We start from the raw sequence: 26,173 nt of genomic DNA, 5'->3' as shown, positions 1-26,173 counted from the left end.
TTGTGCCTTTTGAGTGAGTATAAGGCTCAGGAAAGCAGTCTCAAAAGGTACATTCCAGGATGTTCTGAGTCCGTAGGAATGTACATGGACTCTCTCCAAAATGACATCTGTTTGGACCCCACACACCTTATTGGCTGCAATGCAGCATGACAGAAGACACACGGACCCAGCCCACATTAGAGAAGCTGAAAATTGACGGGCAAAGTAGCAAAACGTGGCTAGATTTTAGCAGTTCCAATGTGCCCCTCAGCGCTGCACCATTAAGATGTTTCAAGTAACTCAACTTGGTAGGGTTTTAACTTTTGGTTTCTAGGGGATTACTCCTCTTGTCCCCCCTCAGTGAGGGCAGGGAGTGAAAGCTGTCAGGACACAAAGGATCTCAAGATACTGTGAGCCCTCAATTGCCAATCGAGAAAGATCTGTGTTTTTGAAAGCACAATTATAAAACACATTTAGGTTTTCACCTCTTTTGCCCAGATAGACCTGGGCAAAAAACATCGTGTGTTTCTGAAGACCACAGCGTTGGCTTCCTTCACTGGGAGTCACTGGTCCCCAAAAGCTGTAGCTTCAGAAGTTTCCAGAACCGAACCTGGATGACTAAGTGCTAAGCACTGACTCACCTTGCCCCACCCTGCTCCCCGGTGAATCAGTGATCTACCTTTGAGGACTTCTCACCACTGTCTCTGATGTCAGGCTTGTAAATTCCAAAGGGTTCAACGGTTGATGAAGGCTCAGGGGCAGGGTCTGGAACCAGGAGAAAGGAGAGAAGGTAGGTGAGGGCGTGTGCCAGGTGCTACTCACTGCTTACCCTGTCCTGTAATCTTGTGTGGTGTGTGTGTGTGTGTGTGTTTGTGTGTGTGCGTGCACGCGCTTGTGTGTGCGTGTATGAGGTGGTGCCCAACTTTCCCAGCCTGCTCATGACAAAGGAGCAAAAGCATGGCATAACCCCAGACCAGCATTGTCCAGTAAAGGCACAACTACCAGCCACAAATGCAAGCCAGGTCTGTGATTCTAAATGTTCCAACAGGCATGTTGAAAAAGGTAAAGAGGAACAGGGGAACTTAATTTTAATAATCTATTTTAATCCAATATATCCAAAATACTATCATTTCAACTTGTAATTAACATTAAAGGTTATTAGTGAGATTTTTATTTTACATTCTCTTCAATACTAAGTCTTTGAAGTCAGTGTGTGTTTTACATTTACAACACATCTCAATTTGCACCAACCAGCCACATTTCAAGGGCTCACTAGCTACATGTGACCAGTGGTGACCATGCTGGACCGCACAGGTGGACAAGTGTGGGCCCTCCGCCTATGGGGCCGGACAAGGTGGGGCGGTGGGGCTTGCATTGAAAAGGGCAGTGAAGGCATTCCCCCCTCCGATTCATGACAGATGGGGGGGTCCCCTCGCTGGAGAGGCTTCTCCATCCAGGAGCCCAAGCACACGCCCCCAGCTCCTATCCCTTTCAGGTTGCTCCCCTTTACCCAGGGGGCTGCCCACCTGGGAGTTCACAGCCGCACCTCCAGCCAGGCGGATGATGCTCCCCCAGTCACTGAACTTTTTGCTCCCGCCCCCAGCTTTACGGTAACCGTTGCTTCCCTCGGTTTCCACAGCGACGCCACCGAGAGGTGGGCAAAGGGCGCGCGGCGCCGAGGCCTTATTTTGATTGGTGGGTGGCCAAGCACCTTTTAGCGCTTCCCTGTGTCCCGCAAGCTGATTGGCCAGGCTCGTGGCGAGAGCTGCTAGTCCTCGCTCAAGACCTGCCCTGCGGGGCGGGGTCGAAGGTGAGCGCCCCGCGCGCTGATTGGCTGTAGGGGCGCTCGTGGCAGGGAGGGGCGGGGCGGACGCGGAACCGATGTTAGTCTCGCGCGGCGGTCGCGAGCGCGTGAGGGAGCCTGTTCCTTGTCGCGCGCAGGTAGGCAGCAGCGGCAGCAGGATTAGTAGGGGTCGTGTGAAGAAGCCATGAAACACTATGAGGTAAGGAACGAGGAAACCGGGACCTAGCGGCCGCCGCAGACTCATTCGTTTTTCTTCTTCGTGGGACCCTGGGACCCCCCCCTTTCTGGTCCTGTGCCCCAAAGGGCGAGCGGGACGGCGCAGGCGCAGTGGGCGCGCGTCGTGTCCCGGGGCCACTCGTAAATCGCACCGCGCATGTGCAGGGGCGTATTTCTAATTCTGCAACCTAGGCTGTTGAGGGGTTGCCTTTTCTTGGGGTCTCTGCAGGATGTGGGAAGCTTGCAGGTTCCTTGCAGCTCCCCCAGCGGGCCGGGGCAGACTTGGCAAGGGGAGGAACAAAGGTGCGGGACCCTGGCTCCCGATCCGAGGGTGTCTTGCATAAGTGTTGCACTATGCTACCTCCTTCGGTTTAGGAAATGGCTTTGCAATCAGCCTCTGGCAAGATCTTTGGACCCCTTCCCTCGTCCGGGACGTCCGCGGGGAGATTAGGCGGTGAGGGAGGTGCAGTTCCAGGTCTGGCTCCCGCCGAGTAGCAAAGCTGATCTTGCTTTTTGGTAATCTAAGAGATCGTCTCAGTCAATCCCTGCGTGTCACCTGGGAGAAATCTCACGCGCACAGCCATTCTTGAAGCCTAGGTCCCCTGACTCCTAACTTGGGCTGCTGCTTCCCTTAAAACGAAGTCTGATGCGCTTATCGATCTAGCTGATAATAGAATATTAATAATTTAATTATTTGATCAGTACTGACTTTCAAATAACATTAAATAATAAACTAATTTATTCTTAAAACGCATAATAACTTAGCGTGTGATTACTCTTGTGCTATGAGATTATGTTCTCTTATTTTTTATCCTCATAGGCCTATGAGGTTGGGGACTATTATTATTATTCCCATTTTTACAGATGAAGAAATAGTCTCAGCGATGTCAAATGACTTACCCAAAGCCCAGAGGGTAAATGCAGAACAGAGAGAGAAACTCAGGACTCGGGTCTTAGTTGCCAGCCCCTAGGCCATGCTGGTCCCCAAATGAAAACTAGCAGGTAGAGATGTCTTTTTTTTTTTTTTTTTTTTTCTTTCTCCTCAGTTTAAAAAATTGTGGCAAAATACACATAACATAAAATTTATCATGTAACCATTTGTAAGTGGCATTAAGTACATTTACATTATTGTGCACCCATCACCACCATCCATCTCCAGAACTCTTTTCTTTTGAATTTATAAAACTGAAACTCTGTCCGCATTGAACACTAACTCCCTGTTCCCCATTCTGTCCAGCCCCTAGCAACCGCCATTCTATTTTCTGTCTCTATGAATTTGACTACGTTAGGTACTTCACATATAAGTGAAAGGAGAGATTTCTTGTTTTTTTTTTCTTTTAAATAAAAAAAAAACCCTTTTTTTTTAACGTTTATTTATTATTGAGAGGCAGAGACACAGCATGAGAGGGGCAGAGACAGGGGGAGATAGAGAATCTGAAGCAGGCTCCAGGATCCAGCGGTCAGCACAGAGCCCAACGCGGGGCTGGAAATCACGAACCGAGAGATCATGATCTGAGCCGAAGTCAAGACACTGAACTAACTGAGCCACCCAGGCGCCCCCGAGATTTCTTGTTTTTATTCTCGGGTTGCATACATACCATTACCTGTGTCTGCCCCCTTTATTGTTACTATTTTGCTAATTATTTTTTTAATTTGAAACCTGGAAGTCCTCGCTCATTTTTGACACAGTACCAGGAATGAGGAGGTAGGATTCAACGATCTCTCGTGCCCCATTCAACTTTATGATTATAGAATAAAGTTCTAATACGGTTTTCCCTCTCAAACCCTCTTACACTCCCGGAGAAAAAGCCACAGTTTGAAAGGTGCGGGAAGGAAGATCCAAATGGCATTTTGCAAAATGGAGTTTTAGTTTCCTTAGTTAGCAGTCAGATAAAGTAGGCCTCTGAGGACCCTTGGGGTGAGCACATTTGTTCCAGAAACAGTGCAGGCTGAGGCCTGTGGCTTGCACTGGAGAACGTGCTCTACCTTATGGAAATAAGTCTTTTTCCTGCCAGAAGGAAGGGGGGAGCTTCAAACCCACTGTTCAAAGTGACCTTGGAGGGAAAAAAATTATTTTGCTGTGTTCTCTATTCTCATTTTCTGCTAACATTTGCCAAGTACCCTCCAAGGTGATAGCTACACTTTCCGTGTGGGAGGATCCCTTGTCTCCCAGCAAGCAGAATAGTTTTACTCCAAGTGTCTGTTGCAGAACAGTAAAAATAGCACGGATACTACTTCACTCCCATTTAACAAACTTTGAGTAAAGGTTTCGGTTATCTTCATCAAAGAATATATTTCTATTTGAAACTAAGCCCATCCTTCACCCCCAAGTGAGCCCCTGTCCACCGAGGGGTTCACCTCCCTCAAAAGACCTTTGTGGCTCCGAGAGAGACCTCGAGATAATGAAGTGGAGTTTACAAACGATAGAAGTGATGTTCAGAAAAATGTGATCTGCATGGAGTGTCACACAGGGCGCTGATGGAGGGTGAGGTCTGATGTCATGGCGGTTGGGATTCCAGCTGGAGGGGAGATTTGTTGCTGTTTCAGTAACAGTTTACCATCACTGCCAGTGTCCCCTCTGTGATCTGGGAGGAAGAAGTATCCCTTCAGTGGACTAGCTGAGATGAAGCAGATAGAACGGGTCACCTTTGGGTCCTGGCTGAAGCTGGTTTCTTGGAAGGCAAAGGAGGCCTTGGGATTGTCTTGGGGTCGGATCAGGGTTGATAAGAGAGCTGCTTATCTTACATTACAGGATTCTTTCCTTTTCTTTTCTTCTTTTCTTTTCTTTTCTTTTCTTTTCTTTTCTTTTTTTTTCTTTTTTCTTTTCCTTCCTTCCTTCCTTCCATATTTTTTTTATTGCTGTTTTTGCCATTGCAGATGAGAGCTCAAAGTAATGATCCCAGGCGTAACTGGAAAAACAGCTGTTGTGTCTTGTAAATGAGTCTGTTAATTCCCAGGAAGATCAGCGCCTCTCAGTCTTCTGAGCCCTTCACTGCCCATCACTGCCCGTCACTGCCTATCACTGCCTGTTTCCTCTAGATGGGTACCTGGAGACAAGGAAGCCTCATCCTCTTGGGGTCCCCACTGCCCTTATGTAGGATCTTCCACCCCCCCTCCCCCAAAAAGGGTAGCTCTGTTGGTGCTAATTTTGCGAATAATCCTAGACCAACACAGTACCTTGCCTCAGGCAAGTTTTGCTTCCACTAAAGCCACAGGAATAAGCATGTGAAAGTTCTGGAAGGTAGAGTTCTGGTCAAATGGCAGTTGTTTAGAGCCAGAAAACTGGGCTGGAAGGCAAAAATTAAGGAGAAAGTAGACCCATGGTTAATGGTGTCTTAAGTGTGTGGGCTTTGGGCAGGGGTGGGGCTGAATCCTGGTTCTGCCACTCAGTACATAACTGTGTCACTGACCAGAGTAGCTTGATTAACTACTTTGAGCCTTTCTGTGACTGCTCATTGGGGCAAATGCAACCTGTGAAGGCAAAGGTCAGTATGAAAGAACATTAGGAAGTTGATGGAAATATATCATCAGAGGGTGCTACAGGTAGCCCTGGTTCATTCATTTTAACTGTTGAGCACAGTTCCATTTTATGAAAAAAGAATCTACTTTGGTTTCCCAGTCCTTTCGTAAATCTCCAGATATCCTGTTGAGTGGAAAAAAGCAAGCTGCAAAAGATTCTACGTATTTCAAAAAGTACCAAATGAGAGAGATTTATTTGTACTGCTTATGGATATGTACATAATAAGTAGATATGTTGTGATTAGAGGTTAGAAGTATGTGGGAATCACACAGAGGAACCGTTGCTTGGGGAGAGGGAGTGGGGAGAAAAGGGGTGTGGAAGGCTTTCAGCTATGTCTGTTTTATTAAAAAAAAAAAGGAATCTGATGTAAATAATTCTTAAATCTGGGAGGTGGGATCTTGGGTGTCTGCTGGGTTTTTTTTTATACTTTTTTCTTCTGAATTCTTGTGGCCTTTTGGAATAGGTGAGGGATATTTTGGGTTTCTCTGACTGTTGAGCCCGTTTTATGTGTGGGTCTCCGACTTTCGTACTTTAAATGTGGCGCCTGTTTGCAGAAAGGTGTTGGTGTTCTGAAATGGGGACTGCTTGACCTCTTCACTCTCACACCCTTCTGCATGCTGCATCGAAAGAAAAGGCCTTCCAAAAATGTCTTTGGGACTGGTTTTGCATTTGCAGACAGGCTGGGATGCTGGTTGTGATCCCCTCTTCTTGGGCCAGATAATCAATCTGGATTAATAGCAGGGACAGGTCACATTTATTGTATCTGTCCGAAAACCTGAGAGGTGGGTACTCTTTGCTCACATTTGTGGATAAGGAACACGAGGCTCAGGTGAAGGAACTTGCCCAACTTACCCAAGGTCATGTTGTGGCAGAGAGGGGATCCAGACTCAGGTCTGTCTGATTGCCCATCGGTAGAAGAGGAGTGGCGGGGGGGGGGGGGGGGGGGGGGGGGGAGGGGGGGGGCACCAACAAGCACAGGTGATCGGGTGGGCACGAGTATTACTTCTACTTTGCACATAAGGAAACTGAGGCTCAGAGAAGCAAATTAAGTTGCGGAAGGTCGCAGAGTCAGGAAGCCGTGTAGCTGGGCTTGAGCCCTGGGTTTGCGCCTTTCCAGTTTCTGTCCCTGCTGATGCTTCCAAAGGCTGCTGGTGGCCAGGCTGTGCTGTGCAACGCCGCGCCATTGTTCTGAGGACAAAGCGTCCCTGGAGGGAGAGTAGGAGAGGCTCTGTGTGTCGGTGTGGAGTGCTGGCCGAGGGTCTCTCTTGGCCCTAAAATCGGATGGGCTGTCCCTCGGAGTTCTAGAGGGGGGAGCCGGATTGGGATTGGCAGGCCGGGAAAGCCGCCGTGAGGTTTAAAGACCTTCCTTGTGTTGGTGTGCCTTGGCCCAAGAGCCTTGGGTCGGGTTGAGTGGGAAGGGCGGGGCTTAAGTCTGGGAGGTGGGGCCGAGGCGGGGAGGGCGGGGCCTAGGCAGGAGAGGTGGGGCCTAGGCGGAGAGGGCGGGGCCTAGGCAGGGGAGGCGGGGCGGGGGCGGGGCTGAGGCTGGGAGGTGAGTGGGAGGATCCGGGTGGTGGGCGGGGTGGGCCTAGGTGAGCCTGGGTGGGACCCGGGAGCTCCCTCGGAGCCGCGCAGAACCTCTTGAATAACCGGTTCCTGAGGAGAGGTAAGTGGCGAGTGGACAGACAGCCCTGAGTGGGGACTGTGCTAGGAAGGGACTCCGCCCTTGAGTTTGGTTGGCAGTCCGTGCGCTTTCACCGACAGATTTGGCCAGACCTTGGGCTGGGTGGCGGTGGCAGCAGAGGATGTTTTAATACCTGGGGACAGCCAGGGAATCCTCCTCCTCAGAACGCCTCTACCAGCTTGGTACTCACTCTGAGCGCTTTTAGCTGATAACTCATTTAATCCTGGTAACGAACCCATGGGGTAGGGACCGTTCTTCTCTCTGTTTGACAGATGGGGAAACTGGGGCACAGAGGAGTGAAGCGACGGGCCCTTAGTCCCTCGGCGAGTGGCAGAGCCAGGATTCTGGTGGGCCACGGGGGGGGGGGGGCCTTCACTGTGGGTGGGCCCGGGCGGTTGTGCGTTGAGGGGGGGATGTCTTTGGAGGCCACCGGCTCTGCCCTTGGGACAGACAGTTCTCCCTGCTTGAGCTTCGGTTTTCTCTCCCATGAATCCAGGGTAAGGACACCTGTCTCGGAGGGCCGCTGGGGAGTGTGACGTGTCCAGCACACTTCCTGGCCCGCAGTCAGGGTACAGAGCGTTAGGTGGTTCAGGACAAATCATTGGACGGATCGGGAGAGCCACATCGGTCAGGTCTCGGAAATGCTTTCTGCACGTGGCCTCTCTTGAAAGCCTTACGACTTGCCAGTGAACCGGGCCACGGAGGCCTCCTTCACGGAAGCTGCTGGAGATGGGTTCATGCTAAATGGTATGCCCAGAAGAGGGAGGAAGCAGCCGGTGGTCAGTCTTGATACACTGTCACACACGGTGGAGGTCACATTTGGGGACGACCTCTTTCCCTGGGCCAAGTGGAAGCACAGTCAGAACCCACTTTTCGGACTTAGTGGGACAGAGAGCCGTCCCAGGAAGTGGGTGCTTCGGGTGGGTCTGCCCATCTGATGGCCATCGAACCTGCTCCCTTGGAAGCCGGGCAGCTTCTGGCATGTTTCGCACCCTGCAGCGGCTGCAGGGGCTTCTCCCGTGTAAATGGGAGGATCTTAGCACCCGGGCCTCAGAACCGTCTCTCGGGCTCCTCGTCGTCCTCTGTCCCCTGCCTTCCTCACCCTCTACATTTCTGTCTTTCGTCTCCTCAAACGCCCACAGCCCCATTCCAGCCCTGAGCATCTGCCTGTTTCCTCAGCCAGAAGGCTCTTCCTCTGTGTTTCCCCGGCCGCTACTTACTGAGAGCTCAGCTTCCACGTCCTGCAGAGAGAGGCCTTCCTGGACCATCTTACCTGGAGGATGACCCCCGCCCCACCCCCTGGCACCCTGCTCCCGTCCATCGGGCCCACCTTGGGCCGTGGTTGCATTTTCACTTGGGTTCTACACGGTCAGACTGTGAGCTTGGTGACGGCAGGGAGGGACTCTGTGTCTTGTCCCTGCAGCTTCCCCGGCGCCTGGCCGGCGCCTCCTTACTGACTGACGAGATGCACGAATGAGTCTTCTCCTGGTGGTCAGGCCCCCCGGGGCGCAGAGGGGCGAGTGTGGGGCTGCTGCAGGGACCTGGCTGAGAACTGCATCTCCCGCGTTGGGCCGAGTCAGTCCTTACTGATTGTGACCCAGGGAAGCTGGCTTCTTAACGGCCCGTTGTCCGCGAGCCCCGGGTCCAGCGCCGCCGCGGCCAGCCAGCCTGTTCCGCATCATCCTCTCCTCCCCATGCTTGGGCCTCACCACGAGCTGCCAGCTCCGCGCCTGGGCCTGTCCCCGGCCACACGGGATGCTTGCGGGTCGTCCTGGTCTGAGCGGTCTCCTGTCGTGGGCCTCCACTTATCTGTTTCCTTCTGCCATTTATTCATTCGTTCATTCGCTCCAGTGCATTTCTCTGTGCCTGTTACTCTCCAGGAAGACGGACTAACCGCAGCCTCTGCCCTCCAGGTCTTTTCATCGAGCCGAGGCCCTAAAGGGAAGGTTTTCAGAGAAGGGGAGGGGACAGCATGTGCAGAGGCCGGGAAGCCTGACTTTGTGGATGGCCCATGTCGAGTGATGAGGCCGACTGGCCAGAGACCTGTGGACTTTATCCTGAGGGTGATGAAGTCCCTTCTCTGTTGATTTTGCCTAAAAGGTCAACTTTAAGAGGGCGGTTTATTTTTTAAGTCCCCGGGGGGGGGGGGGGGGGAGGGGTCCTCGCGTTCTGCTGTGTGTTGCATAAATGGGCAGAGTAGTTGTTCCTTATTACTGACTGGCGGGTGTGGATGGTGTTTGGGGCTCCCCGCCGCTCCCCCGACCGCCACCGCCCCGCCAGTCTCGTGGTTAGTTAGAGATGGGCCACGAGCCTTTCCCAGCTCTCTGAGGGATAAAGAGCTTCTCAGTAGGTCACAGTGACTGGCAGGCTGGCACAGCCCTGGCCCTGTCCCTGCTCGAACCAGGCTCTTATGTAAGCAGAGTCCCCAGGCCATTCAGTTGGCCCCACAGACTGCAGGGTTTGTGCCATTGTCCGGGTCCTTCTGAACTCTGTTTTTCCTTTTTAAAGGGACCAGGGAGCACTGGCCGGGGCCATGCCAATTTTGTGGTGGGGCGCGTGGGAACAGTGCCTGTCCTCAGGGTGAGGGCGGGCCGGCCGAGTTTGGGGGAGGGCGGTTTCGCACTGGCACTGGGGCATCCTGGAACATCAGGAGGCAGGTCACAGACCCGGAGCCTCCACTCTTGGGGGAAGCTGTTCCCCAGGACCCCTCAAGAGTCTGACTCAGGAGAAGGGTGGGTCAGTGGGAGGAGGGAAGGTTGGGGAAACATACTCTTTGTGGGGAGTGAGGGGAGTATCAGAATTCTTGGGGAGGTACGTGTAGTCCGAAACAGTATGTTGTGGAATATTATTTCCACCAGAGAATAAAGTCTAACAGAATCTCCTGGCTGGGGACGGGGATCCCCAGGGCTGGGTTGAGCCGTGCAACCCCTGTGCTAAATACCAGTGTTTCAGGAGAGATGGCTTTGCCCTTCCTGTCTGGGAATCCCGTCATTCAGGGCTCAGCATGAATGTCACCTCCTCTTGAGAGGTTCCCCCCACCCTGATCCACTCAGGCCACACTCGCCACCTGTCACCTCTCCTGTTTTAGTTCTCTGCACAGCACTTAGCACCTTCTGATAGTTTGTGTCTTTGAGCTCCTCGCTTGCTGTAAGCCCTGGCCCCTGGCGGAACAGGCAATCATGTGCACATCTGTTAGAGACACTGGCTTGCAGAGCAAGGCAGCGGGCACGCTCAGGCAGTTAGCCGCATCGCTGATGCCCCCCCCCCCCCCCCGAAAGACACTGCAATCGGATGAGGAGGAAGGACTCTCACATGGTTGTGGGGTACACGGCTGCCCCTCGGGGCTGGCAGTCCTGACCCTGAGCTCCTGCCTTTCCGTCATGAAGCTGGTCACGGCTCATCTTTTGGCACTTTGGAGTTTGGCCCTCCCCCTCCCCCCCACTTTTTGGCCCAAAAGTTACCTGAACTCTGAGTTTTCATGTGCGGATGAGGTGGGGATCCCGTGGGTAGTGCTAAGCCACGATCACCAGACCCTAAGAATGTTTCCTGCCAGGCCCCTCCAGGCGCGGTCTGAGGAGTGGGCCTGGGAACTGCATCTTCTGCCACATTACGGCTCACCTGGGGTGTCGTGGACGCCACATGGAAGTGAACTCATTGCCAGCCTCCCCGGCTGGGCCTGGGAACGTGCATCATGGGGAGAGAAGGCACGGGGAAGCACGTGCATATAAAACTCTCGGTTCCTTTTCCCTCGCTTCATTTTGCTGTTGACCAGAGGGGCTGAGCGCAGCCAGAGAGGCCTGCGGGGCTCAGGGTGCTGCTCACAGGTAATGCTGCAGGTGGGAAGACAGCCAAGGGCATCTTCCTGGACCCCTCTGTCAACGGCGAGAGCCACCTCTTAATTCACCTCTCCCTTTAAAGATGCAGGGAGGCCTGTTAAACCTTCCAGAAGCTCTGCTCTCCTCTGCTGAAATCCTCTTAACTTGTTAGTGTTCTCCTTCTATCCCTGAATGCAGTTTTCACCTTAAGTTGGGCTGTGTCTTATGATTGATATATATACATGTCATGTTTATATAGAAAGTTCTCCACTCCCCGACCCCCCCCCCCACCCCCCCCACCCCCCCCCACAAATTGGCAGCTTGGTCTCAATCAGTGGTGTCTCAGGATCCAGGAACTAGTGTGTCTTTTTTACCACTTGTCACCTCTGCCCTAGTCCAAGCCCCACTGAGGTCTCTGGCCTGGGTTGTTTCTGAGACTCACTGCTGTGTCTGCTTCCATGCTTGCTCCCAGCAGTGGCAGCGGGAGGGCTCTTTCTCAAAACCAAAGCAGGTGGTGGCACTCCAGCGACTTCCCAAAGTGCTGGTCTGGGCCTCCGTGCACTCCAGCCTCCTCAGCTGCTCAAGTCCATTCTGTTCCCGCTGGATGTTCCAGAGCACTGCCAAACTCACTGCTGCCTCAGGGCCTTTGCACTTCCCACAGGGAGCCTCAGGCCGGTCCTCCCTTCGGCTTCTTTCTGGCTATGGCTCAGATAATACTTCCTTAGAGTGGCTTTCCCTGACCACTTCCTCTGGTGCTCTGGGTCCCCTGCCAGGCTCTCTTCACAGCACCTGGTATGTCCCAACCTCATGTTACGTGATAGGTGCTTTGCCCACGTTCCCCTTGAGTGTGAACAGGACCAGTCGAGGAGCATGGCCTCTCTCAGCTGTGCTCACCATTCTGTCCCAGCACTGGGAACACTGCCCAGCACACTACTGTCACACATAGGTCTCTCTATTCATCAAGCACAGCCCCTAGCAAGGGCCCAGCACGTCGAGGGGCTCGGTAAGCACTTCCCGAGAGAATGAACGGGAACTTCTCAGTCAGCAGAACAGGCTTGTGAAGGTTCCACGTCGCCCCTGGCCCCCCCACCTTATGTGGTCTCTCAGTGAGCTGGAGCTCTCCGTGGGACCGTTTAATGGGCATTTCAGACTTAATAATGTCCCGACCTGAGCTCCAGACTGCCCACAAACTGCGTGTCCCCCCTCCAGTTAACGGCACTTCCAGCCTTCTCATCACCCAGCCCCGAGGCTCTGGCTCTGCTTGTTCTCCCACGTCTCGTGTCCAAGTCAGCGAACCCTGCAGCTCAGCCTTCACTGTACAGCTGGAATGCGGCCACTTGTCATCAGCCCCCCACCATCACCAGGCCCAGGCCAGGGGTCGGCAGGCTTTATCCGTGAAGGGCCAGACGGGAAATACTGTGGGCTTTGTGGGCCATACAGCTCCTGTGACATCTTCTCAACTTGATAGTTGTAAAAAAAAACAAAAACAAAAAACAAAGCAGCCGTAGATGATACGTTAACAATCAGTGAGCCATGGCCTTGTTCCTGTGATACAGCGTTGTGGATCCTGAAGTTTGAATTTCACGTCATGTCCTTGTGCTGCGCGATAGGCTTCTGATTTTTTTCCCAACCATTTAAAAGTATAAGGACGATTTTAGTTTGTACAGAAACAGGCGGTGGACCAGAATTGGCCTCTGGGCCATAGTTGGCCGACCCTTGGGTCTAAGACATCTTTTATCCTGACAGAATTATTCCCGTAGCTTCTTACTCGGCTCCCTGCTTCCACCCTTTCTCCCCTGTAGTCCAGATGGATCCTTTAGGAACTTGTCAGGTCATATCCCTGCTCTGCCCAGAAGCCTCCAGGGTTCTCACCTCACTTGGAATAGAAGCCAGGGGCGCCTGGGTGGCTCTGTCAGTTGAGCGTCCGACTTCAGCTCAGGTCACGATGTCACGGTCAGTGTTTGAGCCCCGCGTCGGGCTCTGTGCTGAAAGCTCGGAGCCTGGAGCCTGCTTCGGATTCTGTGTCTCCCTCTCTCCCTGCCCCTCCCCTGCTCACACTCTGTCTTTCTCTCTCTCAAAAATAAACATTAAAAAAAAGAGGGGGGGGGAATAGAAGCCATAGTCTTCATCTGGAGGGTGAGACCCTGCACAACCTGTTACCTCCCCCCAGCCCCCTCCTTGCTCACTCTCTCCAGCCACACAGTCCTCTGCACTGTTGCTTGAACACACCAAGAATGCTGAACCTCAGGGCCTTTGCACAGGCCATTTCTCTGCCTGGATGCTTTCCCCAGATTTCTCAACAGCTCTTTCCTCCACTGCATTCAGGGCTTGTCCCAAGGTCTCCTCCGGAGGCCTTTCTTGACCAGTTTGTATAAAACTGCACACCCCCTCTTCACCTTCCACTCCCTGTCCCCTTTCCCTGCTCTGCTTTTCCTATGGCACATGACATCTTCTAATGTTATGTGCAACTTTATTTGATGGTCTTTGTCCCCCCCCTGCTAAAATGTCAGCTGCACATGGGCAAAGATTTCTGTCTCTCTTTCCACAGCTGAATTCCCAGAGCCTTTAACAGTGCCTGGCATGTAGCAGTTAGTAGATGTTCAATCAGTATTTATGTGGTGAACGAATGAGCCTCAGTTTCCTCATCTGTAAAGGGATTAATAGTGAAAGGTAATTTGTGTTGAGAATGTGCCTCTGTGTCTGGCACCTTGTGAGCATGTGGGAGGTGTTAGCTGTTGCTGTGTATGAAGCTGGCCATGGGGGTCCCAGAGCGGGCGATTCCGGAAGTTTCTGGGGTGAACTAACCTGCCTGCCGCACTGGGCCAGATGTGCTGGATGCAGGTGGGGAGTCATCCTAGATGGGCTCCTCCTGCTGCTCCCATCAGCCTGTGTTTGCAGGGCTCAGTGTCTCCTGCCTCTTCCAGCTTCTTGGCCTGATGGCACCTTCCTGCTCAGAGAAGCAGAGACCAGACACGGTCACTACCCTTGATCTGGCCAGGGGGTGCCGGGGTGCAGATCTGGGCCGTCCCCCAAGGGTCTGGGGCCGGGGACAGCCCTGGAGGAAGAGCATTCAGTTCTAAGGAGCAAATATAGACGGGGTCTTGCCACTGGAGCTCCTAGCTGGGTGCTGTTGGGCTGGTGACTTGTGTTCCTCAGTCTCAGCCTCCTTGTCTGTAAAATGGGGTAACAGTGCCAATCTGGTAGGATCAGTGTGAGCTGGTGGTGGCTGGGTACTCAGGACTCACACCCTGCAGGGGGTGGGGCAAGGAAGGGGTGGGTTGCACCTGCAGGGAATGGTTGAGGCCCCACTGGGAGGGGTTTTGGGCTTCTAGAGGCAGCCTGGGTCGAGGTGGCTGTTCCCATCTGTCACCTGGGAGCTTTTGAAGCTGTGGGCGCCGGCTCCCCCTTCAGAGACCCTGGTCCCCCGCCTAGGCTGCCCAGTCCAGGGCTCTTCAGCGGAGTCACACGAGCAGGCAGGGTTCGGGACCACGGGTGGGACTTCTGCCACGTGTGCCACGAGAACCCTGTCTGTTAGGTCTTCTTTCAAACGTTCCCATCGACCAGAGGGAGACGCTGAGGCTCAGGCTGGGAGGCTGGGCTGACTCTGGCCTCTGTTGAGGCACTGCCGTGGGGACTCCCTCCACCCCTCCCCCTGGGGCCTGACAGGAAACCGTGCAGGAAGCGTTAAGACAGCCGCTGAGCCTGCCTGGACACCTCTGTGTGGTGTCAGGAGGTGACGGGTCTTTCTCCCTTGGGACCCTGAGTGTGCTGGGGACACGGGAGCCTGAGGCCTGCGAGGAGCGGGCTCAGTCCCTGGGCTCCCTGGTAGTGACATGTTCTGCAGAGTCTGGACCTTCCAAGATGAGTGTGCTGGAGTTGGAACATCGGGAGGGAAGGGGGTGCCTTCCAGATGATCAGATCCCGGGGCCCCTCCCACCTTTTTTCCCCCGTTGGCATCTAACCCCACTCTTCGGAGTGGTGGTGGTGGTGTGGCGGGGGCTGTGGGCCCAAGTGGGTGCGTCTGCGCTGGCCGCGGCACTTCCTGGCTGTGTGCCCTGGGCGAGGGCCCCCTCGTTTCTGAGCTGCATAACTGGGGTCACAGTCCTTAGCTTACAGGCCCCGGTGAGGCTAGGTGAGTTAGGCAGGCGAAGGTCTCAGCACGGCCCTTGGCACGAGGTAAGCATCCGACAGATGTTTCTTGGGGAGGTGCTTCCCAGTGGCACAGGCCCCAGGGGCAGCCCTGCTCTGGGTGGGACAGCGCCCTCTGGAGTCCCGGAAGGTGCAGCCTGTGCCAGCCCAGGGAGGTGCGGGGGCTGCGGGTGCCAGTGGGCAGCTGTGGTCAACGGGCCCGAGACCCAGAGTCCCTGCTGTGTTGGTTCGGTGTCCCCTTCAGGTTGTGCTCTGTGTGGTTGCTGCCACCAACCTGGGGTCACCTGAGCACCTGAAGAATGTTCTCCAGGACGCTGCTGGGGTGTATGGGGCTCCTCCAGCGTCTCCTGGCCCCCATCCCAGAGCCCAGGGACATTGGCACTCAGACCCTGGCTCTTGTCTGGCCAGCGGGGGCAGGAGGTGGAAACTGGCTGGTTGAGGGCCTGGGAGTGGGTGGTCAGCGTCTCCGCGCCCTTGCCAGCCTTGGTGACGTTCTGCCCCCGTGGTGGCACGTCGGAGAGGCTGGTGCAAGTGCACTGGGCACCTCAGAGAAATGGGGTCACGAGCTGAGGCCACTGGGGAAGGAGGTATTTCTGGCGGAGCAGGTGCGGCCTGTGCTGGCCTCCTGGCAGCTGAGCCCAAGGTCTTTTCAGCCACCCTGGCGCGAGCGGTGTGACTTCGATATTTCTGGAAAGTGGAAGGGAAAGGGAGCTGCAAGTGCTGAGTCGCCGAGTCCAGGCGAACGTGCCCGAGCCTCTGCATCTGTGAAGCGGGTGAGCCGGCCGGGTGCTGTGCCGCTCGCGGCCAGGCCTCCCTCCTCTGGGTGCGGCAGCTCTTATGCCCCGAGCGGGGGCCCGTGGGGGCCGCGAGGGCCTGGGCCAGCCGGCGGAAGGACCTGTCAAGGTCTTTGCATCTTTGTCTGGAGTCCCAGGTTGCCCTGAGCAGGGCTTGCACCCACAGCGGGCCTCTCGTGCCACAGGCCCAGGAGAAGACGTCACCACCAGGGCGCACACGTCCCTCACAAGGTGGCCTAGTTGCAGGGCCCTTTCCTGGCCGGCAGACCCACGTGGGGTCTCAGGCAGCCCGCCGGAGGCTGGGTGTGCTGCTTGTGCGGTCTCTGCGCGGGGCCTCCGCAGAGCCTGCGCCGGCTGGGGGTGCGGCCCCAGAGGCCTGTGTGGGCGGGGCTGGGGGGGGCGGGGTGCTGGCCTTTCTCAGCACACACGAGCGCGCGTCTGGGCTCAGGTGTTTGCTGTGTGACCCGGGAGCGTCCCTCACCCTTTGGAACACGGCTTCCTTATCTGAGAAGTGGAGCCAAGAGCTCCTGCCCTCTCGGCTGCTGGGCAGGTGAAAGGGGAGGACGAGGAGAGGGGCCTGGGAAGCCGCCGCAGCTCCAGGCCTGCTGTTTTCCACGCGTGCCCATTGGGCGGGTCTGCCTGAGGATGCACAGAGGTTCCAGGGGCATCATCGGGAGCTGGTGAGGATGACCTGGAATCCGGGCCGACCCTCGGGCCTGTGCCTACCCCTTGTCCCAAGGGGCCCTGGGATGTGGACTCCGCCGCGAGGCCACGGAGGCTTGTTGGTGGATGGGAGGGGCCTGGAGAGCACTGGGCCCGGCGGTGTTTATGAGGATGGGGGGACACTGAGGCTCGAGAGGGGCCCGGGCCCCCGGCTTGCAGGCCTCGTGGGTGCTGGTGCCCGGGCCCCTGTGTGCCGCGCCCGCCTGGCAGCTCCTGCAGGTGCAGCAGATGCAAGCGTGGCTCTTCACACCTGGGCTCAGGTGGCACCTACTCCTCCTGCCGCCTTTTTTCTGGCGCTCCTTCCTCCTGGGGCTCAGGTCGGACCCCCCGGGCCCCCCAGACCATCATCAGCAGATCCCGTGGTCCTGCCCTTAGTCTGTCCAGAATGCCACCACTTTCCACTCCTCCGTGGCCACCTCCCTGTTCCGTCCGCATCGTTGCCCTGGTCTCCCAGTTCCCAGGGGAACCTGCCCACTTCCCTCGGGGTAAGAGCCAGAGCCCTCACCTGTGCCGTCTGCCCGCTCTGTGCTGGCCACCTGGGCCTTCTGCTCCTCAGAGCCGCTGAGCGCATGCAGCCACAGGGCCCTTGTACTTGGCCTTCCCTCTGCCTCGTGTGCACGCTTGTTGCCTGGCGTCTCACTGGCCTTTGCCCGGATGCCACCCCCCCCCCCCCCCCCCCCCCGCTCAGGAAGGCTTTCCCTGACCACTGTCCCGAAAATGGCCTTCCTCCCCACCCCGGACTCCCCCGCCCAGTTCTGTTTTCTCCACGACGCTTGGTGACAGACGGGTCGCTGTTGTCCCCCGCCTCGCCCCCGCCCCCCTCCCCCACAGCACGCACAGGGTGGGGTGCGGTCCTGTGAAGGCTGGGATGGGTCTTGTTCACTGCAGTGCCTGAGATGGGGGAGGAGGGGAGGCGGGAGCGGGCGAGGGGCCGAAAGAGGGAACGTGGGGCAGTGGCTCCTGAGGCCTCTTGGCTGGTAAGTGGCGGAGCCCGAGCCAGTACTCGCTCTTGGTCCTGCACTGGCGTTTTCTGCCTGACCGGGGTCTTCGTCCTCCCGCAGTTGGGAGTGGAGTCCACGGCCACAAGGGGGCAGTGGAGCGCAGGGCAGCCGCCGCAGCCTGGCAGCGAACCGTAGTAGGGACTTCGCTGCAGCCCCGCCCCTCCCACCCACACGTGTCTTGCTATTGTTAGGGTTCGGGCGCATGGTCACCGGCTAGATGGAGCGTTACCACATCACCTCCCTGACCTTGGTGTCTTCATGGCCAGGATTTGGGGAGAAAGGGCCTGGCTGTACTGCCAGTACTGTTTTGCCAGTGTTGGTCTGATGATAGTTAACTCCATGCAGGATCTCTTCTAGGCTGGGTGTCATTATCTCTGTAAATCTTACGTAATTCTGCGAGATGGCAGGTGGGGGCAGCCCACATTATAGATGAGAAAATGGAGGCTCAGAGAGGTTGAGTAACTTGTCCAGGGCCACACAGCCAGGAAGTAGGTGAGTCTTCTTGACCTTAGAGCCTAGATAATGTGCACACAGCCGAGGAGGCCCTTGAGCCCTCCTTGTGTGGGGACCACGGGGCCTGTGGTAGTGCCTCTGAGGGCCCAGGCTCCATAGAGCCGGTCAGCATGGAGCCCCTCTTCTGTGTTGGGCTTTTGCTGGTGCAGAAAGTCAACAAGCTTTCCCTGGAGTTGGGAGCTGGCTTGGTCACTGGCCCTTTCCCCCAGTGAGTGGTGCTCCAGAGCCTGGGAGGAGGGTCTGGCTGCCAGAATGCTGGGCCCCACAGGGTCACAGGAGCCTGGCGGGCATGCGTGGGGGCCTCACAGAGGCTTCCCTGGCACTAGGTCCCTGGCCCAGGGTACGGAGAACTCCAGGCAGCAGCTTCCACCCTGCCACCACCCTGGGGTTGGGCGAGGTGGGCAGGGCCCCCTGGGGTGTGGTGAAGGGAAAGGCCTGGGCTCAGAGGCCGGTGGTGGGGCCTTAGGCAAGCCCAGGTGCCTCATGCACGTGCTTAAGGGGCATAGCTCCTTGTTGGGGAGGTCTGTGTGCTGGGAAATGGTCAAGAACGGGGCAGTCCTTGTCCTTGGGAGCTGGTATCTGGGAGTTGCTATTTTAAGTCAGGAAGGACCTCACCGCGCATTTGTCTGAAGACCCGAGGAGGTGAAGGGAGGAGCCCTGAGGGGTCTGGGGGAGAGTGGTCCAGGCAGCGGGAACAGCATGTGCAAAGGCCCTGAGCCTCTCCTACAGATGCATAACTGCTCTGCTTTCCCACTGCTCTGGTGTTTCTCATCTACTAGGTGGGGTTCACCCCTGGAGCCTTGCTCTGGGCGCCGACACTAGCTCAGAACGGTGCTCAGAAAACAGCACCCCTGTTTCCACTGTGACTACCTTGATCAGCAGCTTCTTTGTTTCCATGAAGACCATGAAGGCCGTGGGCCCTGCTGCTCAGCAGTGGCTCTGGGTGTTCCCCTCCAAGCTGGGGAAGGCTGCAGCCTGACCCCCGCCCCTCTTTCAGGGTGGCCTGTGGCCCCATCCTTGGTCCCGCCCCCTCCCCCAACCCCCATGCCCTGACCTCGTGGTGCCACGAGTTGCTGTTGGCCGGATCCTGGAATCTCAGGCGCCTGGGTGAGAATTCCTCCTGGGCTAGTGGAACTGTCATCGCAGAGCCGTGCTCCCGTGTCCCAGGCCAGGGTGTCCGCCCCGTCCTTGTCCTCTGTATCCATTGTGCCGGAGCCTGCTGTGCCACACCCCCTAGCTATGGTCAGCGGCTGGGACCTCCGGCCAGCGACCCCCCCCCCCCCCCCCCGCCCAGCCCTTCACCTGCCTCCAGCTCCCTTGGGAGGGCTGACCTCTCCTCCCTTCCCCAGGCCTGTCTTCTCCCCAGGGATGGGGCCTGGGCCTGCTGCCTACCCTGCTGTGCTCAGGAGCCCTGCCTAAGGGCTGTGCTTGGCAGCTGCCTGCACCGTCTGACCTGGCGTAGGCCTACCCTGGGTCCCCACCCTAGGCTGGCATCAGGCCTGGGCAGGCGACACAGAGACAGAGAGAGAGAGAGGGAGACAGGGCATGGGAGGTATGCTCAGCACAGAGCAGGGGCTGGGGTCGCAGCGGGGTGGGAAGGGGTGCAGTGGGACTGAAGAATGGGAAGCACGCGGCCGCGTCCCCTCTGTTTAGGCCTCAGTGTTGGGAGGCGGGTGGGGGTGGGGTGCCCTGGGGCATTTTCCTTCGATGGGTAATCGGGGCCTGCTTCTTAGCGCACCCCCCCCTTAAAAATAATTTATTGAAGTGCAGTTCACATAAAATGAACCATTAAAAATGAATAGCGCAGTGGCATTTGGTAGTCACAGTGTTGTCTGTCCCACTTGCAGCCACCACCTCGTTTTAGTTTTAGAATGTTTCCGTCACCCCTAAAAGATACCAGGTTCCCATCAGGCAACATTCCCCATCCCCCCTCCGCAGCCCCCTGGCAACCCAGTCTTTCTGGCTCTTTGGGTTTGCCGATTCTGAACACTTTACATAATACGGTGAGTCTTGGTGTCTGGCCTCTTTTACTTAGCATAACTTTCTTTCTTTCTTTCTTTCTTTCTTTCTTTCTTTCTTTCTTTCTTTCTTTTCTTTTCTTTTCTTTTCTTTCTGCCGCCTAGCATAAACTTTTATTTCACTTTTCAGTTTGCAGTAATTATAAAATCGTACAGAGAGGTCCTGGGTCCTACATTCCCCTCACTCCTCAGGGCCTCTGAGACCTCTCTCAGCATGAAAGCTGCTGGGTCCTGGGATGAGGGGGTGAGAAGTGGGAAATGACCGACCCAGCCGCAGCAGCCCTGAGCTGAGGCAACCCCCACCCCAGTGGGCTGGGCCCCAGGGTGCTCCCCGGAGGGCCAGGCTTACCTCTGTGAGGGCGCGGGCTCCCGTCCTCCAGCTTGGGACTGACCCCGGCGCGGCCGCTGGGAGTGTGCCCCTCGCCCGGCCACCCCTCCTGCCACCCAGCTTCCTCTCCGGCAGCCAGTCGGGGCCCCCGACTCTCCCTGGACCCTGGTCTGGTGCCCAGGCTGGGGGAGAGGGGTAGGATTTCAGCCCTCCCCCAGCAGCTGGCCGGCAGGGAGAGGGGCTGCTTATATTTTAAGCTATTGAGTGGCTCAGCAGGAACTTGGAGGCCTCCTCTCCCAGTGGGCCTGGTGCTGCCTTCCTGCCCCACATGGGCTCTGAAGGCATGTGGGCACCGCCCTGCTGGGACCCAGGAACTATTAATATACCTGCAGCCACAGGGCAGGCCCTATGCCTGCCCACGGCCCTGCTATTCTAGCCCTTTCTGGCACGTTCCAAGTGTGACCCTTCCCTCTCCCACAAGTCCCCCTGGGTGGGACCAGACCCCCTGGGCGGTATGACCAGCTTCTTTTCTGGACCCATCTGTTTGGCCCGTGGCTCAGAGGGGCTCGGTAGGCTGTCCCCCAAGGCCACACGGCTGGCAGTCCCCAGCAGGCTCACTCCAGTGCAGCACCAACAGGCAGCATGGGCCAGGGCTTCTGGGTGTTGGGCCCTCTCGTGTCCCTTATGTGGGGCGGGCGTAGCATACGTGGGCAAACAGGCCTGCAGGCCGCCAGGATCTGCACCCAGGCCTGTGCCCTTCCCACCGGGCCTCCTCACGCCCAGCCTCGTGGCCCCAGGTTTTGGGGCACTTCCTGTCAGGCCCCATGCTGGTGCTCCACTCACATTGTCTCATGACCCCTTATAACCCCTTGAGGCCCACGCCTTCCTACCTGCCTCCTGGACGAGGCTCAGAGAGAAGTGAGGGGCTGGTCATGGGCGACCTCGTGGCATGGCCAGACTCAGTCCCCACATCTTCCGTGTTGTTGGGGGATGTGTGAGGGGATCCCTTTCCCTCTAGGGGGTGCTGGTTGCGGTGGACCATCTGCCGGGCTGTGGGTGGCCGGCCTTGCCCTCAGAGAGCCCTGGCTGGGGCCCTGCCCTGGGGTTTCTTGACCGGCTCCTTTCTCCACACTGCCTCTGACTGAGGTCCGCCAGGGGTGGGAAGGATTCTCAGCGCCTACTTTGCTAGCGGCTGACCTGAGGTCAGACCTAGGCCTTCTTGCCACGACCCACGTCAATAGCATCTGTGCCAAGCCCCCCATGGGAGCACCTGGGCCTTTGGGGATCCACTGGCCACCGCTGGGCCTCCCTCCAGCTTCAGCAGTTCACAGGCTCACGGCCCCTCCCGGCGCCTTCTCTGACCTGCTTGGGATGGGTGGGCCCGACCCCCACCCCCACCCCCACCCCGCGGGGGGCTCTCTCCCTCCCAACTCTGCCCACTGCTCTGCCACTGTCTGGGGGCGGCTCTGGGAGAAGGGTGGGGTTGGGGGTGGCCAGGCTTTGGGCTTTGTGGGCTCAGGGCCTAGGCAAGGGCACTGTGTTGGGCTGACGTGGTGGGAAGACTGCCCCAGAGGTGGCCTTGGACAGGCCCGGGTGGACCTAGTGAGAAATGAGTGGAGAAGGGAGGTCAGGGAGGCAGGGGCCGGGGCCAGGGCCTCATCCATCCAGGCTGGGGATGCTAGCTGGAAACTTCTCCGTTTCCTGACCCTTTCCACACTTAGAGAGAGGCTCTCTGCACCAATAACTTCGGAATCTGTCACCTCCCTGGGAACACAAATGCACAAGGAAAACAATCCGCAGTGTCTCTTACAGCTCAGAAGGGGAAGTGGATGATCTGTCTCTGGGATTCTCAAAATAGCTGGGATTTCTCCAAGCTCCGTGAACCCTGCGGGCCTGAGCCAGCCGAGGCTTGGGCCGCCCTCGGCCTCTCTCGCCCTCCTCCCGAGGCCCGCCCCGCCCTGCACTGGGCCAGGCGGGAGGTGCCTCCCTGCCTCCGAGGGTCTCCCTGCCCCCAGTGCTGTCCAGGCGCTGTGTCCACTCAAAAGCCTCAGTTTTGGGGGACCCAGCCCCCAGGGGTCGCCCCCAGGAGGTCTGTGGCATGGCTTCTGGGGGGCTCGGTCTGGGGCAGTTTTATATTTAGCTGGGCCGTGGCTGTGGGGCACTCGGGTTACATCTGCACAGAAGGTGGCGGTGCCAGGGCAGGCGCGGGCTCCTCTCCAGCACCGCGGCAGAATTTGATCGCGCCCGCCCGGCCCAGAGCCGCTCTGCCTGGGGAGGTCCGAGGTGGGGGCTGACGGCCGGCAGCCGGGGCCGCTGGCCGCAGCGGGCAGAGCAGGGCAGCATGGACCTGAACATGGGCATGGTGGCCCGGGAGGCCAGTCCGGGCCCGGGCCCCGGCCTCGGCCTTGGCCTCGGCCTCAACGGCCTCCCCCGAATCGCCCCCGCCAAGACCAAAAAACCTAAAAAGGCTGTCCTCTTTTTCGAGGTGGAGATTCTGGACGCGAAGACGCGAGAGAAGCTGTGCTTCCTGGACAAGGTACGACCGTGGCGTCAGCGGCCCTGGGCCAAGGACACGGAGTCTGGGCCCGTTACTTCCTGGGGCTCCTGGTTCTGAGGAGGCGGACTCCTTGCGTCCCCCCAACCTGTGTCCTGACACCCCACCTACTCCTCGGGCGGATGAGGGGTACCGTCCCCGGGTCTGCCCCTGCCGGCATGGGGTGGGGTGGGCAGCGCTGGCCCTTGGGTGTGGCCAGGAGCCGGCCCCCTAGTGGGAGGAGGTGAGGCAACCTCTGTGGACCCTGCAGGGCTTTGGGGCCTGGGAAGAAGGTGGGGGTTCTGAGAGCTGCCCCCTGCAGACGCCAGGCAGGGGGGAAGGGGCTCCCGCCCCAGTGAGTTCTGGCCCTGACCGAGGGCCGTCACTGCGGGCAGCTGTGTGGGGGTGAGCACAGGCAGGGAAGCAGGCCCAGCTTCGCAGGCTCATACCATCTCCACTCTGGGGGGGCCGTTGCTGTGCTGTTCAGCCATGTAGGTAGGGGGGCCTGAACTCCGGCCTTCCCCCTCCCATAGCAGCGGCCCAGGCCCCCTGTCTGACCCCCCTCACCAGGAGGGGGCCCTGACCAGGCTCCCCTACCCCCGACTTCTTTGCGGCCTCTGCTTCCCCCAGGTGGAGCCCCATGCCACCATTGCCGAGATCAAGAACCTCTTCACCAAGACCCGTAAGTCCAGGGCCCAGCTGTGCTACCCCTGTGACCTCTGGGCAGGGGCCTCTGGGTGGGACCCTGTCCTGTACACCTGTCCTCCCAGGTCCTGCAGAGATGCCCCCAGTGTGGCCCAGGCTTCTCTTGGCTTGCCTGGGGCAGATGTCCCTGCGTGGCCTTCAGCAGGAATGTCGTTGCCGGGCCTTCGGAAGAGTAACATCCCTCTCCTGCCTGGGTTGTTCCCGGCTGGGTCCTAGCACGGGCCTCAGAGGCCTTGTCCTGGGGCTGGAGGAGGCGTGGGGTCCCTGGGCTCCACCGTGCTGTGCGCTGTGATGCCCTGCTCTCCCCGCAGATCCACAGTGGTACCCTGCCCGCCAGTCCCTCCGCCTGGACCCCAGTGAGTACAGCTGTCTGCTCGGCCGCCCCTAGGCTCCTGGGTGGCAGTGGGCGAAGTCCTGGGCAGCTCTGAGCCCCGGCCTGGTCTCTCTGCAGAGGGCAAGTCCCTGAAGGATGAGGACGTCCTGCAGAAGCTGCCTGTGGGCACCACGGCCACACTCTACTTCCGGGACCTGGGGGCCCAGATCAGCTGGGTGACGGTGAGCTGCAGCCCTGTCCGTGGCCTCCTTTCCCAGCAGCCACACTGGGGTGACTCACCTGCTCCCCGTGCCCCCAGGTCTTCCTGACCGAGTACGCGGGGCCCCTTTTCATCTACCTGCTCTTCTACTTCCGGGTGCCCTTCATCTACGGCCACAAGTATGACTTCACGTCCAGCCGGCACACGGTGGTGCAGTGAGTGGGGCCAGGGGGAGGGGTGGTGTGGGGGGCGGGGAAGGCCTGCTGGACCTGCCCCAGCTGAGCCTGCCCCCGCCCCTCCCCCGCAGCCTTGCCTGCATCTGCCACTCATTCCACTACATCAAGCGTCTGCTGGAGACGCTCTTCGTGCACCGCTTCTCCCACGGCACCATGCCCCTGCGCAACATCTTCAAGGTGAGCGCCCCGGGGTGTGTCCAGCCAGACCCTGGCCGCCTCCCGGCCCCACCCACCTGGACCCCTGTGCCCAGACCCCGCCCGTCCCTCGCCCCACCCACTGCCGGCCCGACTCACCGCAGCCCCGCTCCCTTTCAGAACTGCACCTACTACTGGGGCTTCGCCGCTTGGATGGCCTATTACATTAACCACCCTCTCTACACACCCCCCAGTAAGTGGCCTTGGACCCTGCCCCTCCCCACCCCCCCTGGGTTCTCCCCTCACGGGCCACCCCTCTGCTTCCTCTTCAGCCTATGGAGCTCAGCAGGTGAAACTGGCCCTCGCCATCTTCGTGGTAAGCAGGCTGGGGAGGAGGGGTCTGGGGTGGGGAGTCTGGGGGCTCCCGGCTGACCCTGCTGCTCTGACAGATCTGCCAGCTTGGCAACTTTTCCATCCACATGGCCCTGCGGGACCTGCGGCCAGCTGGTGAGTGGCCTGCCCCAGGCGAGGGGGTGGGGGTCGGGCCGGGTGAGGGGGTCTCACTTGCCCCTCCTGTCCTGCCCTGCAGGGTCCAAGACCAGGAAGATCCCATACCCCACCAAGAACCCCTTCACCTGGCTCTTCCTGCTGGTGTCCTGCCCCAACTATACGTACGAGGTGCGGCTCTGCCCCGCTCTCCTCCCCTCTCCCTCCTGGGGCTGGGGTCCCACACGGAGGGACCGGCCCCTGATAGGGGTCCCTGGCTCACCAGCTGCCTTGCAGTTTGTAGCATCTGGAGACGGAAAAGCTGGCCTTTCTGGGAGTTGGGAGGTGTGCAAGGCCAGGCTTGCAGCCACAAGGAAGCGGGGGGCGCCTTCACCAGGTCATCCTGTCTACTCGAGGCCTCTCTGGCATCGGCATTTGGATAGTAAGGGTTGGGGGGAGGTGGGCGAGGCCTCCGTGGAGCGGCCGGCACTGCCCTGTCCTGCCCACCCTGACCCCTGACCCCTGACCCCTCTCCCCACAGGTGGGATCCTGGATTGGCTTTGCCATCATGACACAGTGTCTCCCAGGTGAACCCGCTGCTCCTCCCTCCATGCCCTCCCCCCCCCCCCAGCCCGGGCTCTGCGGCCCCCCTGACGCCCCCGCTCTGCCCCACAGTGGCCCTCTTCTCCCTGGTGGGCTTCACTCAGATGACCATCTGGGCCAAGGGCAAGCACCGCAGCTACCTGAAGGAGTTCCGGGACTACCCGCCTCTGCGCATGCCCATCATCCCCTTCCTGCTCTAAGCCGCCGCCGCCGGCTCCCAGGCTCCACCAAGCCAGGCTCTTCCTCTGTCCCAGCAGCGTTCCGGGGGAGGAGGGGGGGCCACCACTGCCCGGCGCTTGGAATAAAAGCTGCCTGCCCCTGCCAGACTTGGGCTCAGGCTCCGCGTGTTTCTTTCGGGGGAGGGGGGTGAGGGCGGGGTTGGGGAGTCCGCACATCACAGG

General features: G+C 58.2%; 1 protein-coding gene and 1 long non-coding RNA gene across 8 annotated transcripts; one reads left to right on the top strand and one right to left on the bottom strand.

Moving 5' to 3' along the window:
- The first annotated feature begins 1,835 nt into the window (after positions 1 to 1,835).
- Positions 1,836 to 26,103, top strand: TECR (trans-2,3-enoyl-CoA reductase). 4 transcript variants are annotated; one of them, XM_086698846.1, is made up of 13 exons: positions 1,836 to 1,982; positions 23,027 to 23,077; positions 23,705 to 23,756; positions 24,091 to 24,135; positions 24,231 to 24,334; positions 24,412 to 24,527; positions 24,620 to 24,725; positions 24,864 to 24,936; positions 25,016 to 25,059; positions 25,133 to 25,190; positions 25,273 to 25,361; positions 25,711 to 25,756; positions 25,845 to 26,103. In XM_086698846.1, exons 1-13 carry the CDS (start codon positions 1,968 to 1,970, stop codon positions 25,970 to 25,972), a joined length of 927 nt encoding a protein of 308 aa, XP_086554972.1. In that variant the 5' UTR covers positions 1,836 to 1,967; the 3' UTR covers positions 25,973 to 26,103. The 4 variants fall into 4 exon arrangements, with proteins under 4 accessions (XP_086554972.1, XP_086554970.1, XP_086554969.1 ...); XM_086698844.1 differs by lacking the exon at positions 1,836 to 1,982 and adding an exon at positions 5,449 to 5,484; XM_086698843.1 differs by lacking the exon at positions 1,836 to 1,982 and adding an exon at positions 15,476 to 15,937.
- Positions 12,136 to 23,030, bottom strand: LOC147583725 (uncharacterized). 4 transcript variants are annotated; one of them, XR_015248495.1, is made up of 4 exons: positions 20,563 to 23,030; positions 19,250 to 19,694; positions 12,888 to 13,962; positions 12,136 to 12,475 (listed from the first exon to the last, which is right to left on the bottom strand). It is a non-coding gene; the product is annotated as an uncharacterized LOC147583725 (long non-coding RNA). The 4 variants fall into 4 exon arrangements; XR_015248493.1 differs by having other exon boundaries at positions 12,136 to 13,962; XR_015248494.1 differs by having other exon boundaries at positions 12,136 to 13,962; positions 19,250 to 19,414.
- Positions 26,104 to 26,173: the final 70 nt, after the last annotated feature.

Source organism: Puma concolor, chromosome A2, assembly GCF_028749965.1.
Source record: "Puma concolor isolate L17-30 chromosome A2, mPumCon1.1.hap2, whole genome shotgun sequence".
Lineage (NCBI taxonomy): Eukaryota > Metazoa > Chordata > Mammalia > Carnivora > Felidae > Puma > Puma concolor.
This window is presented reverse-complemented; position numbering and strand designations above follow the sequence as displayed.

Coding starts and splice junctions, on each gene's coding strand:
- TECR (XM_086698843.1), top strand. CDS start 15,491: ATGGGGCTCCTCCAGCGTCTCCTGGCCCCCATCCCAGAGCCCAGGGAC. Junction 24,726..24,863: donor CCCTGCGCAACATCTTCAAG/GTGAGCGCCCCG, acceptor GCTCCCTTTCAG/AACTGCACCTACTACTGGGG. Junction 25,362..25,710: donor GCCCCAACTATACGTACGAG/GTGCGGCTCTGC, acceptor CTCTCCCCACAG/GTGGGATCCTGGATTGGCTT.